This window comes from Thermobia domestica, chromosome 3, assembly GCF_964235325.1.
Source record: "Thermobia domestica chromosome 3, izTheDome1.hap1.1, whole genome shotgun sequence".
Classification (NCBI taxonomy): Eukaryota; Metazoa; Arthropoda; class Insecta; order Zygentoma; family Lepismatidae; genus Thermobia; species Thermobia domestica.
Genome location: NC_137456.1, coordinates 347,034,108 through 347,049,930, shown reverse-complemented (window position 1 = coordinate 347,049,930; position 15,823 = coordinate 347,034,108). Strand labels below are relative to the sequence as shown.

At 34.6% G+C, this 15,823-nt stretch overlaps 1 protein-coding gene across 8 annotated transcripts in view; it reads right to left on the bottom strand.

Moving 5' to 3' along the window:
- Positions 1 to 15,823, bottom strand: part of LOC145681280 (serine/threonine-protein kinase DCLK1-like) — a 360,318-nt gene that overhangs the window by 3,574 nt on the left and 340,921 nt on the right. For 7 of the 8 annotated variants that reach the window (XM_081752902.1, XM_081752899.1, XM_081752903.1 and 4 more), the window contains one exon: positions 11,767 to 11,877. In XM_081752902.1, the coding sequence (XP_081609028.1) occupies positions 11,767 to 11,877 (111 nt within the window). Of the gene's footprint in view, positions 1 to 7,625; positions 8,028 to 11,766; positions 11,878 to 15,823 lie in introns of those variants that run through there. The other variant, XR_014130756.1, reaches the window with a different exon arrangement.

Below are 15,823 nucleotides of genomic sequence, written 5' to 3'. Positions count from 1 at the left end.
ATACAGTGGCGCACGGTGACCCGAGAAGTGACTACAACACTGTCGGGACTGTCGATCGTTTTATTCGACTCCTGTTCGAACATACCTCACTTTGTGACATTGAAACCAACGTATTCGTGACCTACAGAGCCTACCGGTTCTCTACATACCCATATCGACCCTAGTACTCACCGTCAAGAAAGCAGAGAGTAAACAATGCATTGGGTGGAGATGCTTTTACATTCTACGCCAAATGATCGCTATAATTCTAAAAGCATTGTCAAAACGATAAAATTATGAACGAGGAACTGAAGGAGAACATATGTGGGATGAAAAATCACTGACTATATCTTTGTTACTTTAAATGCGTGAAAAACAGGTATCTTGTTTTCTATTACTAATATGTACTTGCGAACGTATATTGTGATACGGAGAACAGTGGCTCAACGGTAGATCGTTTACTTTTGGTACTAAGGGTCCCAGGGTCGATCCCAGACCATGTGAGTTTGTGGTAGACAATATCTATTCGTGGGTTTTGTCGGGTTGCCGCCATTTCTCCTTACATTGTCATTCCACCAATTATATCATAATCATTAATAAACTTTCATTAATCACCCGTTTTCCTTACGGCGTAACTATGGGACATTAAACGAGAGATTTCATTTGATTTGATTTTATGGTTTACAAACAACATATCCTTATACCGGATGCGGCAGTGATGGTATCAAATGATGCTGCACAAATTTTCGAAGCCCATAATTGGAACATTATCACAACATACGTTTATGGTATAGGTTAATGAAAGGGAAGAAGATATCTTATGATTTTATTCATTTAAATATGATATTTTTGTTGATTTTCCAAACTGTCTTTGTTATCTTTCAACACTATCTTCACAATGTTTTTTAGGATTAAAGTGAAAATGGAAAACTAAACTTTGTATATGTAAATTTGAAGATTATTGACTGTCCTGCTCTTTAGCGTTAAGCCATTATTTTCTCTAATCTTCAATGTTAATTTACTTTTAATTTATATAACTTAAAGAAAAGGCTATTTACTCATGGTTGTTTATTAGCAGCGTTTAAATATATGGAGGAGTACTTAGTTCAAGAATCACTAAAATAGCGTCAATTCGCTGGATTTGACATACAATGATTCTGTGGACTTCACAAAATGAATAAAATAACTAGATGTTAATTCTATAGAAGCAGTGCCTACCTGTCCAATGTAACCAGTGCTAAGAAAAGATAGATTAGTTTTAAAGCAATTACAGTTCTATTTTTTATCGCTCTTACAATTAATAATTTTATATTTGAATGACAAGCGGCCAATTAGTTATGTTTACCAAATTCTTAACAGCACAGTATTACACCAATAGATTAAAGTATTACACAAAGGAAGTGACCTTTATCTATGTTCCTATCTATATTTTCCGCGTTGTAATATTTCGTGGATAGTAATTTGAATAGTTAATTATGGATACACTCGGTTTCAAATTTCACAATGTTACACGTAAAAGCCTCTAGTGAAAAGATAAACACACATTAACAGGACACAGTTAATATTCTTTTTAATTGAAACGCGCATGGAATCAAGTGCTAGGAACAGGTCTTTGTGCGAATGATTAAGGAGTTAACTTCGAGTGAGAATTTCATAGTATTAGCTCAGATGGCATAACCAAATTATACTTCCGTTTGGAAATCGGAAATATAAATTGTATAAACAAACTCAAAAGATATTTGATCTTCTGTATCCTGTTATTGATTGTTAAAACATCAAGTTAAAACAACTTTCGCTAACAGCTGTGAACCATCGTTACCAATCAAAGAAGTATGTTTACGATTTTGTACACTATAAGGTCTAAAGAAATTAGTGTTAATTAGTGTAGATATTTTCAATATTCTTTCATTTATGGATCAAAAGATCCAATATATTTCAATCAAAAAATTTTTGTTCACCTCATATCTGAAAATCTACATATAGTGTAGCTAAACCCAAACTATCACTTAACTCAGTATGATGTGCTTATACCGTAGAAAATACGAAAATTTGATTTAGGGGCGTTCAAAAATTTTGTGGCCCCTGGTCCAAAACTAATTATTGATCAAGATCGCAATCTTTTGATGCATTTTTTTATCATTCCTAAAATTCTTGGCCAAGATCTCAATGTTTCGACTATTTTTTTTTTTTTTTGATCATTCCTAAAATTGTTTTTCTATGTAATGAATTCCCACACATCCCAACCGCACCAAAATCTTTTTCTTGCCTATGTCTTGAAAATAGCGACAGATGAGATGAAAATTATTTAGATCTCAACATTCATGCTACAGAAGATATTAAAGTCATAAGCTTCCTAATTTGTTATTTCTATTTTAATATCTTTATAGTGGGCTACAATTAAGGATCACAATTAGTTTTATGAAATTTAGAATTTATTCAAATGGACATGTTCACTATTTTAGACGCCTTACAATTTCTGTACAAGAGAAATTTTATTTGGCTTGGAGAAAGAGGGGATAGGTGCTTATCTTAACCCGAGACCAAAAACCTTTCCATCTGAGGAGCTGTGAATAAAGAGTGCATGGTTAGGATTCTATAAAAACATACATTTGTTGACTTTTTACTAAAATAACTTCGCTGATATGTTACCATTTACAATAATACACACTTAACAGTAATGATCAAATATTGCACTTCACCATAAATTACAGTGAAAGCCTTGTTAAACAGACCTGTTATTTCACGCAATTTACTAGAACTGTCCAACACGCAGAATTAAAATAGAAACATTTAAATATACAAAGTGGATATACAAATTTGACTGGTCTTTACACTAACAAGACCTCTACTTAGAAGTACATACTACATCATCTAGTGCAGTGTTACCTAAACGTGTTAGCATAGCAAGTTAAGTTATGGAAAGAAATATTTCCGAGATTGCCCAGTCTTAGCGAAATTGCTTATTGGAACATCTTTTTCAATCTTAAGTGTTTCTCTTCTAATCTATATATATAAAAGAGAACGTACAAATCCTTTGTCCGCTCATCACGCTAATACGGTTGAACCAATTTCTTTCATTTTTGGGGGGTTATTAGGATTTGGACCCTAGATGGTTTTTATCATATCACTTTAATTTTTAATTACCAGTGTCTTGAGATAATTGACCATTCAGGTGTCCACAAATCCTTTGTTAGTTCATCATAGGTAAAAATAAACGTATTTATATGCAACCCGCATGACCGTGTCACTCGGCGGGTTAACATAAATGACAGGCGATATAATGTTAACATTTACTGCAATCTACTATGATAGATCACTTGAAAGCGAAAAAGTAAAAATTATCTAAGTAACAAAGTTTATTGCGTTCCGGGGTGACCGCAGCGAAGCGGGGTGAACGCTGCTAGTAATAGATACGTATTTATCAATATTTCGAAACTAGATCACATCATCTAAACATGTTTTAAGTTTCATGTGGAACTCACTGTCTGCGGAAACCTACCTAAAGGAGGTAGTGGTCTTACATAATCTATGTAAGTTCACGTTACGCGGAAACCTACCTAAAGGAGGTAGTGGTCTTACATAATCTATGTAAGTTCACGTTACGCGGAAACTTACATAAACGAGGTAGTGGTCTTATATAATCTATGTAAGTTCACGTTACGCGGAAACCTACATAAACGAGGTAGTGGTTTTACATAATCTATGTAAGTTCACGTTACGCGGAAACTTACATAAACGAGGTAGTGGTCTTACATAATCTATGTAAATTCACGTTACATATTCTTATTTTCCTCCACATTTCTTATTCTATCTATTTACATACAATGCTCGAAGTGAAAAAACAGCAGAGGCAGAGTTTTATTACGAGTCTGACTCGACATACCTGCTATCTAAATGCTGAATGCAATGAGGGTATGTTGCCCAAAAGATTGTATTTCTATTTACATAATGACTGAAAACCATTTGAGAGTTTCTATGTAGTTATGTGGGGGAAGGACATGGAGAGACTTTTATCCCTCGCCAACGATTTTCTATTTTTTTTTTTTTAAATCCCCTTGTTGTGTCATAAAGAACTTTACAAGAAAATGCTCAAAAACCGAATGAGGGTACTAACAATTTCCTGGTCTCCTACTCGCTGTGGGATATTCCAAACACCCGGATGGTCCGCCCCCCACAGCAGACAACCCCTAAATCCGGCCATGCTCAAAAACACGGCATTTATATGTATTAAGGCAAGAAGAAAAACACACGCACACACAGACACACACACACACACACATATATATATATATATATAACAAAGAAACAATTCAACACGGCACATTAAAATATAAACTAAGTGAACTTCTTTGAAAACAACCTCATTTTAAAAATAAAAGTTACGAAAAAGGTTAGAAAAGCGTTGGTGTTGTCATTTTAGAAATTACTTCTACAAAAGAAATTAAATCTTTTTGCGTGCAAAACTATTCGTCAATTACTGAGTATAAAAATGGATTTATTAAAGGTATTTAGTATTTACTTTCCAGTAACGGTATGTTTTAATCATTGGAAAACCAGAGACGGTATGCCTTCATCACTTAAAAAAAAAAAAAAAAAAAAAAAAAAAAAAAAAAAAAAAAAAAAGCGGTATGGCATACCACTGCATACCGTCTCACTTCGACCACTGTTTACATCTATTTCCACACTATTCAGTTCGAATTTCGAATTTCCCATTAGCTTGCACGCCAGAGTTATCTGATACTAAAATACAACTAGATGTTCTCTCTTTTATGAACGCGTCACTGAGATATGAAGGATGGGATCTATTTTTAACGCGGGTCCCGAACCACGCCTGGCTTTGAATCTGGTGCACCTTTTCCCATCATATTCTGCCGCTTCTTAATAAAGCTGTGTTATACAAATACACCATTTGTCTCTGTTCTTTCAATTTCCTTATTGTGGTGGACAAACACCGTGTGCGTGGGTTTTTTCGGGGCTTTTCCGTTTAATCCCACTTTCTTCATTCCACCAGTTTATTCATTTCTCATTATCACAGTCTCCTTTAGCGTGGCCGGCATAACCATGGGACGTAAAATACAAAGATTTTATTTTTTAAAAACTTTTCTTAATTATAAAAATATGTCTACCATATACGTAAGTTTCCAAAGTCAACAAACGGTAAGATTTATCTTCTCTCACCACGACATCACTCCTTGAGCACAGAATTTTACAAGTCCTATCACTACCTTTGCTCCTCGGAAGCAGACTTTTTCTTCGTACACAAACGATATTGTACGGATAGAATACTTTCCATATTGTCATATAAGTTCTTCAGAAATTAACTGCATTTACTTCGACCTTCGTCCTCCTATAAACCTATCCCGGCTTAACTCAGTTCTAAACGTCTTTCTTGCAATAGTAACGCTATAGAGTACCTTGCACGCGGATGATGGCAAAACATGAACTGTCACAAACACTAAATATTCAACTACCTGACACTCCTCATGAAATCAATGACCTCACTATCTGTACAAACTCACACACGGTCGGTTCAGAACGGAAAAGCTACTCTCAGAATTGTATTTCCGAATTCCATTCAGACAAACACGTAACACACATCTTTTTCATACAGTACGACCTAGACTTTCAATAGTTCAACGTTCTCTGTTCTACAGGCTTCCTAAACTATACAACGAAATGTCACATACACCCGTAGATGTATTTAATTCTGAAGCTGCATATAACTCTGCACTACGACGTCATTTTGGTAGATAAACTTTAGTCAGTTATTGTCAACCTTTCTTGTTATCACTTACATGTTATTGCTACTGTCATTATTATTATTATTATTATTATTATTATTATTTATTAATTCATTCATTCATTCATTCATTCATTCATTAACTGCCACTCGCGGATTGTCAGCGGTCGAACTTTAACTAACTCTTATGTTCTATGTAACCTGGAGGTCGCATTCACAAAATCTCTCCATTGATGTCTGTCCTTAGCCAACTGGATTCAGTTTCTACTTTGTATTCCTATTTCTGCGAGATCCATCTTAATATTGTCCTCCCATCTGCTAACTTCATAACTTATCGACGGCAACAATCCGTGCCGATTTTTTATTTAGAATTTTCTTCATTGTTGAAACAGCTATATTGTTAAAGGTTTGGATATCCACTTCAAAATCAAGCCATTTCAATAATGAAGAAAATTCTTAAAAAAAAAAAAAAAAAAAAAATGTTGCCTTTGATAGGTTATGAAGTTCCTTCTCTAAAAATTTGAACTCTCTACGTTGAAATGTGTAAGAGAAATCGTGAATTTTCGTGAAAGATAAAAAAAAACATAAGGGAGAGATGAAGGCTGTAGTGATATCTATCGGCAAAACTTTTCTCTTTACACCAACCTTAAGCTGAACAAAATGGCATGTATAAATAAATTCTCATGCGCCGTCTTCGAGAAAATTCAGAGAAACTAAATTTGTAAACCCAAAAAATGATGCCATACGATAACCACGCCATCTATTAAAATGGAATATAACTAATCTTTTCATTATGACACCAGGACGACGACAGTACACAGAATATGACTAATGAGATATGAACTAAAATTATAATTAACTCCCGACCATTTAATTTTCACTTCATTATAACGTTGTCCACAAAAAAGACAATAGATGACGTCGCGCTAAACAAAATGGCTTGCTTATAGGTAAATTCTCATGAGTACTTTTCGAGAAAATCACAAAAAAATTATGGTGCTAAGGCGTGTGTCGTTCGTATCCAATAATAACTAATAGTTTTAATTTTTCTGGAACACATTATTTATTTTTAAAGTACTGTATATTTAAAAAAAATACATTAGTGAAGTAGCAGATTGTATGCACTGTTTTTTATTTTCTCGGAACGATGACATGTTCTCGAACAGCGACACACTAGCCTTGGACCTTCACCTTTCAGTAAAAAGTTGATTTTATACGTGCAAATTATAAACTTATTTGAAAAATTATCTGATTGAATAAAAGGAACCACGTAACTCCGCTCACCAATAAGAATTTTTGTCACCAGAGCCTGACTTACTAAAAATAATACTAAATTTACCATTTTCTTTTGTTTGTTTTTCATAAGGGAAAGGAGATAACGAAATGCAAACTTACCACAATCATAGATAATGTTATTCTACAACAGAAAATATGAACCTGAAGAATTTTCAGTGTTGCCAGAATAACATTTCCCCCAAAATCTAAGTTAAGGCAGCGACTAGAGAAACGAACTCAATTGCATTTGGTTACGTATCATGTTGTTTTGGAATCCTGTGAACTACTTTTTAAATAATAGTTGTATTTAGTTTGTAATAAACAAAATAGTTTTAACATAGTTATTAAAATTACATAATAATGTTATAATAGATATTATCTATGACATTATCTATGATTGTGGTAAGTGGCATTTCATTATCTCCTTTCACTTATGAAAAACAAGCAAAAGAAAAATTGTAAATATTGTGTTATTTTTAGTAAATCAGGCTTTTAAGGCTATAACATCAATTCACTAAAACTTTTAGAAATCGGTTTAAAACCTACAGTTTGGGCAACACTGCACTAGATTAAACTTGTGACTAGGTTAAAAGCATAAATATACACTGCTTGAGACAAAAAAGCAACTTACACTTTGTTCCCAGTGACAGATCCATGATGGCAAATAATTTTCTCCCTGATAATTTTTGAATGAAGCGATGAGGTCTCAAATACGTTTCCACATCCAACACAGTTTTTTTTTTTTCTTTCTTTCTTTGGGATAATTAGTACAGGTGATTATGGAGGAAGAAATATGCAGTGCACTACCAAAGCAAGCATTTTACACATGACCAAGTGGAAAACAGGCAAAAAAAAAATAACACAACAACACTACAACATTGTTCCTTTTGTTCAGACAGTTACAAGCTAATGTTCATAATTTTGCTTTCTTTGTTTTTAAAAACAAAATCACTTCTTGAGGGTGAAAATACACATCCATTTTTCTTCAGAATCACAGGACCTCCACAGCATGCAAACATGGAGTAGACTCGGCCTGGAGGAATAAAAAATTCCAAAAAGTCTTTCAACAGCAATGGAAAAGAAGGAAGGAACTAACAACCATTTCTATGTACGTACAGATCAAGCAATATTTAACAATAGAACAACTTACTACATAATTCATAAGAGCAGGCATTAAAAGTAATTATTACAATTAGGTGCGCATTCCTTACAACAAATGATACTGTATTTTATTGTCAGAACTCGCCTTATTATGTATTAACAAGTTACACATTAACTTCTTAAAAGAAGTGTCTTTCAACAATACAACAATTAACCTTTTTCTGTGTAAAATTTTTGGATCAAAAGATCCAATATATTTCACGCAAAACTTTTCTTGTAGGCATTAATATCTGAAGAAGCAAACCCAAACTATCAGTTAACTCAGTACGATGGGCTTATTCCGCAAAAAAATACGAAAACTCGAATTAGGGGCCGTTCAAAAATTTTGTGGCCTCTGATGCAAAAACTAATTATTGGCCAAGATCGATGCATTTTTTTAAAAATTTGAATTATTCTTAAAATTCTTTGCCAAGATCGCAATCTTTTGATCCATTTTTGTTTGGATCATTCCTAAAATTCTTGTTAACGGAATAATCCAATGGATTCTACGTTCTATTAACGAAAATAGATACAAACTTCAGATTTTACTTCGACTGTCAAAGGCAACAGGGTACTGGAGGAACGATGTTTGTTTCACTTGCTCTTAATTGTTTTTCACACAATAGTATTTTCTTAGTGTAATAAAAGGGACATCAACAAATCAAGACAGCAACTGAAGATTTGGTTACAGTCCAATACTGATTTCAGGGAATAAAATCCCCTCCCCCTCCTATTCCAGGTTACATCTCTATCGTCCTTAATTGTGGATTCCAAGTATTCTCGTGCTACTGCTTTCACCCCCAATGTTCAAATTACCCCCATTCCGGGATAAAATGTTCTGAAATCATCATTACTTACAACAGCAGACAAACTAGACACGTCTTAAGGCACTGAAGACGCCGCTACTCTTCAGATACTTCAGAGAAAATAGCAACAGATGGCGTTAGTGTGTGCAACTATATGTTACGAAAGCACCACCATTTGTTGTCAAACTATATGGAGAATAGCGATCATTTTACTTCTGATTTGTCCGTCATAGGACTATTAATAGAAATTTCGAGACTGAAAAATGATGAACTTAACATTGTCATCTGTCTACAATTTTCTTTAGATTTTATTAGTCATTCTTGAGATAAGCTCTCAAATAGTATTTGTTACGACGTATACCTTTGGTTTTGACACAGTAAAGCAAAAGGTATACCCACCAACATAATACGACAATTTTTTTTCTTAAACGCTTTAAACAAATATAACAATTTTAAAAATTTATTAGTAGCTCCATTACTAAAAAAGCCATTACTTAAAGGATATTTTAAAGCTTTCGAGGTTCGCTTTCAGACACTCAGTTTTTACTTTCTTTTCTTAGGCATCGGAAGTATCTAAATTAGGCAAAAGCACTTTACACTATCAAAACTTTGCCACTGTGCTTCAAAGTACATTGATCTTCGCTATTTAAGATTCAACAATGCAAAAGTTTTGTCCTTATACACAGGGCCGGATTTAGCATTTTGGCGCCCCTAGGCCCAATAATTTTTCCGCCCCCTAGTCTGGTTAAAGTTACTTTCCTAAAAACCTTTATTAAAAAATTATATCAGGCCTATATATTAATTGCTTAAACACCACTCCACGATGCAATTTTATTATTGCAAGATTTTTGAGGAATTTACTTGGTTCTGGGCTTAACAAAATACCGTTAATGTATTAACAAAAGATTGGTGAACTTTACCAACAATTATTTGTTCCAATGAACTTCAAAATCAGAATGCTTTATTAGCCTGATTTTTTTAATCAATTCAAAAAATATGTTAAGTTATGGCTATTTATTTTTATTTCTAGATATTTTTTTATTTTTTTTCTCTCGCGGCCGTGCGCCGCCTGGGAGCTTGCGCCCATAGGCCCGGGCCTATTGGAAAATCCGGCCCTGCTTATACATAGCGAGGTGGAATACTCTAACGTAAGTAACGTAAGATTTCAGTTATGGTTTTAATTGATTTTATTCATTTGTATTTTGCGGACTTTTCGTAAACCCGTACCGCTGAATGCTATGTTTCAATCATTTACCTTTAGCCACATCTTTATATATATATATATATCTGAGCCTCCTCCAACGCCATCTGTCAGCGACCGGCTGAAATACGTTGTCTTAGCAACGAGCATGTGGTCAGCGCGTCGTCCTGTTATTAACCGGCGTATCGGAAGCTTTCTAGACCTAGTAGCCGTCACGTCTTTTATTCACGCTACTCCCCAATTTGCTTCACGACGCTCGGTGGACGTCGAAAATTGGCGAAGCACCGGCCGGGAATCGAATCCGGAACACAACACATGGACGTGAGTCCAATGCTATAAGCACTAGACTAGGGTGGTCCCTAGGGAAAAATAAATAAAAGGAAGTAATCCATTCTTTCTCTATTTTCCCCCCTTTTTTCTTTCATTTTGATTCACAAAATTACAGCACTTGAGCATGAGGCTTCCACTGCATACCTGAAATGCGGAATTTTCCCCTCTACATCTGCAGCAGATACTAGGAGCACCAAATAAATTAAACAGGACTGTTGAAACTTTTATGGAAAATACTCTTCCATCCATATAATATAATACGAGTTGGAGGTGGAGCTATCATTGCTCAACGGTCCAATTCTTACTTCTGGACTTAATGTTTCTGCATTTTAAACCCCAGCAGCTTTATTTTCCCCTCGATTTTATCAGTTCTTCAATTATTCCCTACTCATTTAAGACAATCTTTTTAGCCTAAAATCCGTTATAATGAAAAGTTATCTACATAAGTTAATTTTTAATTGATCAAAACGAACACGAAACTACGGGAAATTTCGTAGGCTGCCTTTTCAGTTCACACTGCCCTATTTAGAACCAGAAGGTCGCTAACCAGACACTGGCCACTGACCTTACGAGCGTTTAAAGTAATATCAGATTATTTAGCTCTTCTGAAAATTACTCTTTTACTCACACACTATGCGGTAGTTGTAGAAAAATGTATTTCTGGCTTCATTGTCATTTTATTTTACTTTCAGTAAAACCTCGGCAAAATTCGTTCCAAATAGACCTAACAATTTACCATGCTCGACGTAACAGCGTAAAACTGAAATGATTTTAACGCTGACTTTTGTTTATTAGAAGAACCTTCCCTTTGGACTTGCACATCACAAAATTATGAATTTATGCACTTACAAATCTCCTCAGTTCTATTTTTTTTTATTTTGATTGATTGAAACTATGAAATTACCCTGTACGTGTTATGTAAATGATATGTAAGGCTGGTCCTGACACGGTGAGTAGTCACCAAAGTGCATTACATTACCAACAACTTTGATACATACAAAAACAACAGGACAAGAGATACAAAAACTAGGGAGCTGGTAGAAAAAAAAAAAACATTAGAATTACTTGATTTTTTTTTTAATAGCTACAACCAGAGTTAAAAAGGATAACAAGTATAACAGGAAATAAATGTAAAAAGGGCCCCAAAAAGAGAAAATATTTCACTTTTTAAGTCTCATATTTTGGATTTAGGGCATCGTAGAATTTCTCATATTAAAAAACATGAAACCGTTAATAGGATCTGATTTCTCTAAGCAATTGGTTCGCATATCTGTTAGTAATCGTCATCTACTTACAGCGATTAGTGCAATACCAGCAGACTTGTGAGTAGGGGCGTGGGTATCAAAATGCATGCCTAGTTTATGGTATACTTTTAGTTGCATATCTTGGTCAAGAGCCTCATCATCCTGCAACAGAAGAAAGAAAGAAACACAGTAATTATTTACTTACGATATCAGAATTTCAAGGGTTCATTTCAACCACATTTAAAAGATATACGAGGAATCAAAGTAAATAAATATCTCAAAGTATATCAAAAGTGATATTAACATTGAATAGAACAAGTTTACTAAAACCAACTACACTTACATTTACATTATTTACTAGTAGAATACCCGTTCTTCGCACGGGGAGAATACGTTTCATTTTGGGCATAAAGGGTTGAATTTTGATTTAAATGGTATCGGAAGTGTCACTGTTCGTCTCAGCGACCCCGAAAATATGGATTCGACACTAGTTTCGGTTATTTTCGATCGTTTTTATATACTTCCCCCTCATTCCCCTCCCCTACGTTGCACTGTCAAAGTGAAATGATAAAAACAATCCCAGGCCCGAACCTCATCTATGCGGTAAATTTGATCGAGATCGGTCTCGTGCTTCAAGAGTTATTAAGTTTTATTTATTTTTATATATGCCCCCCTCTCCTACGCTGTACCGTCAAAGTGAAATGATTAAAACCTTCCCAAGCCCGCATCTCATCTATGTTGAAAATGTGATCGAGATCTCGGTCGGGTACGATATGGCATTAAACTTTCAAGACTATTGTATCATTACGGTGTATGACCGAACGAAGAAAGGAATAGTGGTCACATATTTAAGCTGTCACTAAAGTTTAAGTTGTGCCTATGTTGCCAGGTCAAAGTTTGGGTAGGTGTCCAAAGAGAAGAATCTCCTGGCCTGGCTTATTGCACAGAAGAGGAAGTAATATTATAACCTTACATTAAGTTTAGTAACAATATTTATGATGGGATACTGTAAAATCAAACTAATGTTGAATATAGCACCATAGACCAGGGCTACTGTACTTCTTCGGTAAAGGTCAGAACTTCAAAATTTAGCGACTGGAAGGAACGCATAATCATTCACAAAGTGATCGAAAAATTATTAAACACATTATCACACAAATGAAAGAATTTAAGTTATCAGTACCTTCGCTAAATGTTTCATCAGACAGAAAAGAGAAGAAGCAGGAAGAAAAAGAATTTAAGAGGCCCCATCACGGTGAAACTAAAATACCGCTGATTTTACAGTAATTATGTGATACCTTGAAATAGATAAAAGATAATCGAAAATTGGAACAAGAGCTCGCTAGACAATATTATTTTACATGAGATACCGTTATCACGACTCAATTATCTATTTTCGATTTCCAGTCATTCAGAAAATCGGCGTTTATTTTCGCGTTTTTAAATGACTGCAAACGGAGAGCTACTAGGTGACTCGTGATAACGGCACCTCATGCAAAATAATATTGCCTACGGCGCTCTTGTTTTACATTTTTATTATCTGTTATCGATTTGAAGATATCACACAATTACTGTAAAATTAGCAGCATTTTAATTTCGCAGTGATTAGGGCTCTTGAAGCGGTATTAGATGCTATATTGTAATGCAGTCACGAAATATGTTGTGTGTGAAAATTAAAAGAGTTCATGTAGAGCAAGGGGTGGTCAACGCATCAACAGGCAGGTCACGAGAGGTAGCGTGACGTGGTCTGTATTATACTGTCTATAGATCATTATTATTATTTTACGATTGCCTCCAGCAGGCCCGCGAACATAAGCAGACCACCAGCGATTTCTGAAATGAAATGTAGCTTTCAATCTTACAAAGATTGGTACCCCTGATGTGGAGGAATATAGAACTAATGAGACGGTGTAGTTGGCGAGAGTACAAGAGTAAAAAAGAATAAATAGTCCCTATATGAAGAGTAAGAAAGGATAAAACTAGCCTGTATAGATTATTAACTGATATGTAAGGCTGATCTTGACAGGGTGAGTATTCACCAAAGTGCATTACCTTGCCAAGAAGTTTGATACATACAAAAACAGCAGGACAAATACAATAACTAGGGAGCTCATAGAAAACACATTAGAATTACTTCAATTGTCTCAATAGACCATGGAACATGGCCTGTGGCGTATTTACGATTTTGTTTCGAGGGGGGGATGGGGGAATTTGCCAACTTTATTCCTGGAAATGTGAAAATTGTGCAAAATATTTCATTTACTATAATATAGTGAATAAAATTTCGAGGGGGCTTAAGCCCGGAAGCCCCTCTAAAATACGCCACTGAACATGGCGAAGGCTCTTGAAAAAATATATCTAATAATGTAATACAAACTACTGATATATATATTCAAGTTTTCCTTAAATTTTGGGTTTTGCGTCAAAAATGGCTAAAGAAATATAAATTTGCGTAGCAATCGACAAGCTTTATATCGCATTTTCTTTAGTGTAAGAAAATTATTTTACTGTTTTATATGGATAAAAAATAAAAAGTAAAATCATTTGTAACTCACGAACAATAATGGTAATGAAAAGCAACCCAAAAACAAAAATGCCAGTTTATTTATTTAGTGTTAACTTTGTCCTATAGATTGTCGAAGCTGGTAGCTACTTTTCAATGTGCTCATATCCTGTTTTCTGTTAAGTGCTGAATCCGTGACGCCATCACGAAATGAAGAATTGGAATTATATAGTCTACATACGTAGTGAACCCTTATTTTTACGATAAAGACACACTAAGTTTATTACATCCAAATGCTCATTTCATTTATTTATTTATTTCGGAAAAACAACAGGCAAATGCCTAAATACAGTTTTCCCTCGTTATATAGTAATACACTTTAAAATACACATATAATAACATAATAATATGATCTCAAGTGTATCGTAATACACTCTAAAATGCATATATAATAAAGAATAATATGAAAGCAAAATATACGTTAAAATACAGATAGCACGATATACAGGAAACAGCAAATTTATATAGAATGAAAATTCTGTTTATAACCAAAAATATCTATATCTGGGTGTCCTTGTAATAAAATATACACATTTTTCTGACAGACAATACATCCAATGCATTTTCTGATACTATAGCCAAATGGTACTAGGATTCAGTTTCATTTTCCCCATTTTTCTGAAAGTTCTGCACCAACTACCACTTTTCTTTTTCCATTTTTAGCGCAAAATAAAAAGGCTTAGCAAAAAGAATATTTCTGAAAAATGCTATGAGCAACTGGATGCGTCAGTAATCAGAGCACTTTACCAGAGCTTGAAACAACTATGAAAAGAAACAAAAACTGATAAAGTTGCGTGCTTTTGCTAGTGATCTTGTTTCCGAAACGTAAGATGGGATTTTTCACCTCGATCTCAATAAGGTACTTCCAAAATGCAATACAGTGTCAAAGTACACAAAGTATCTTTGAGGTAATTCTATGAGTAGTCTCCAATAATATCGCGTATAGTCTATACTGGACTGATATGTATTACTGAGAACCTAAAATATACCTAAGGGGAAAAGGTTGAGTTTTCGAGAAAGGAGATATTTATTACTGAACGTTTTACTCGCATATGTAACATCAAAAGAGAACCGTATTGAAGGGAAGGCAATGATACACTGTTTATTGGTGCTAAAGTACCTCACTTCGGCAATAAATTATGCTCATAAGAATACCGTATTTTACGATGCAATATTTTGTTTCTATCGCATTTCTATGATTTTTTTTTTTTTTTTTTTTAATCGCAAACTGTAATGTGATATCGATTAATAAAACGGTGGACTTGGAAACGCGCCAGATGTCAGAGTTGACAACGGTCAACCACAGAGCCGTGATTAATGGTGCTGAGTGGTCTGGCAATATGTGAGGAGCAGTAGAACGAAAGTGCACTGAACTGAGAAGACGGTGATAGTGTAAAATGGGCGACCTTTTTGGTTTGCAAAGAGGGTAAATTTTGTTGGCGCTTGGTTGGGTTGTGGTGCAAACGCGAAAGTGGTAAGTGTGTTGGGATGGCGACAACGGTCTGCAAAACTCACGGTTAAGATAAACTTTTAGTTGAGTTGAGT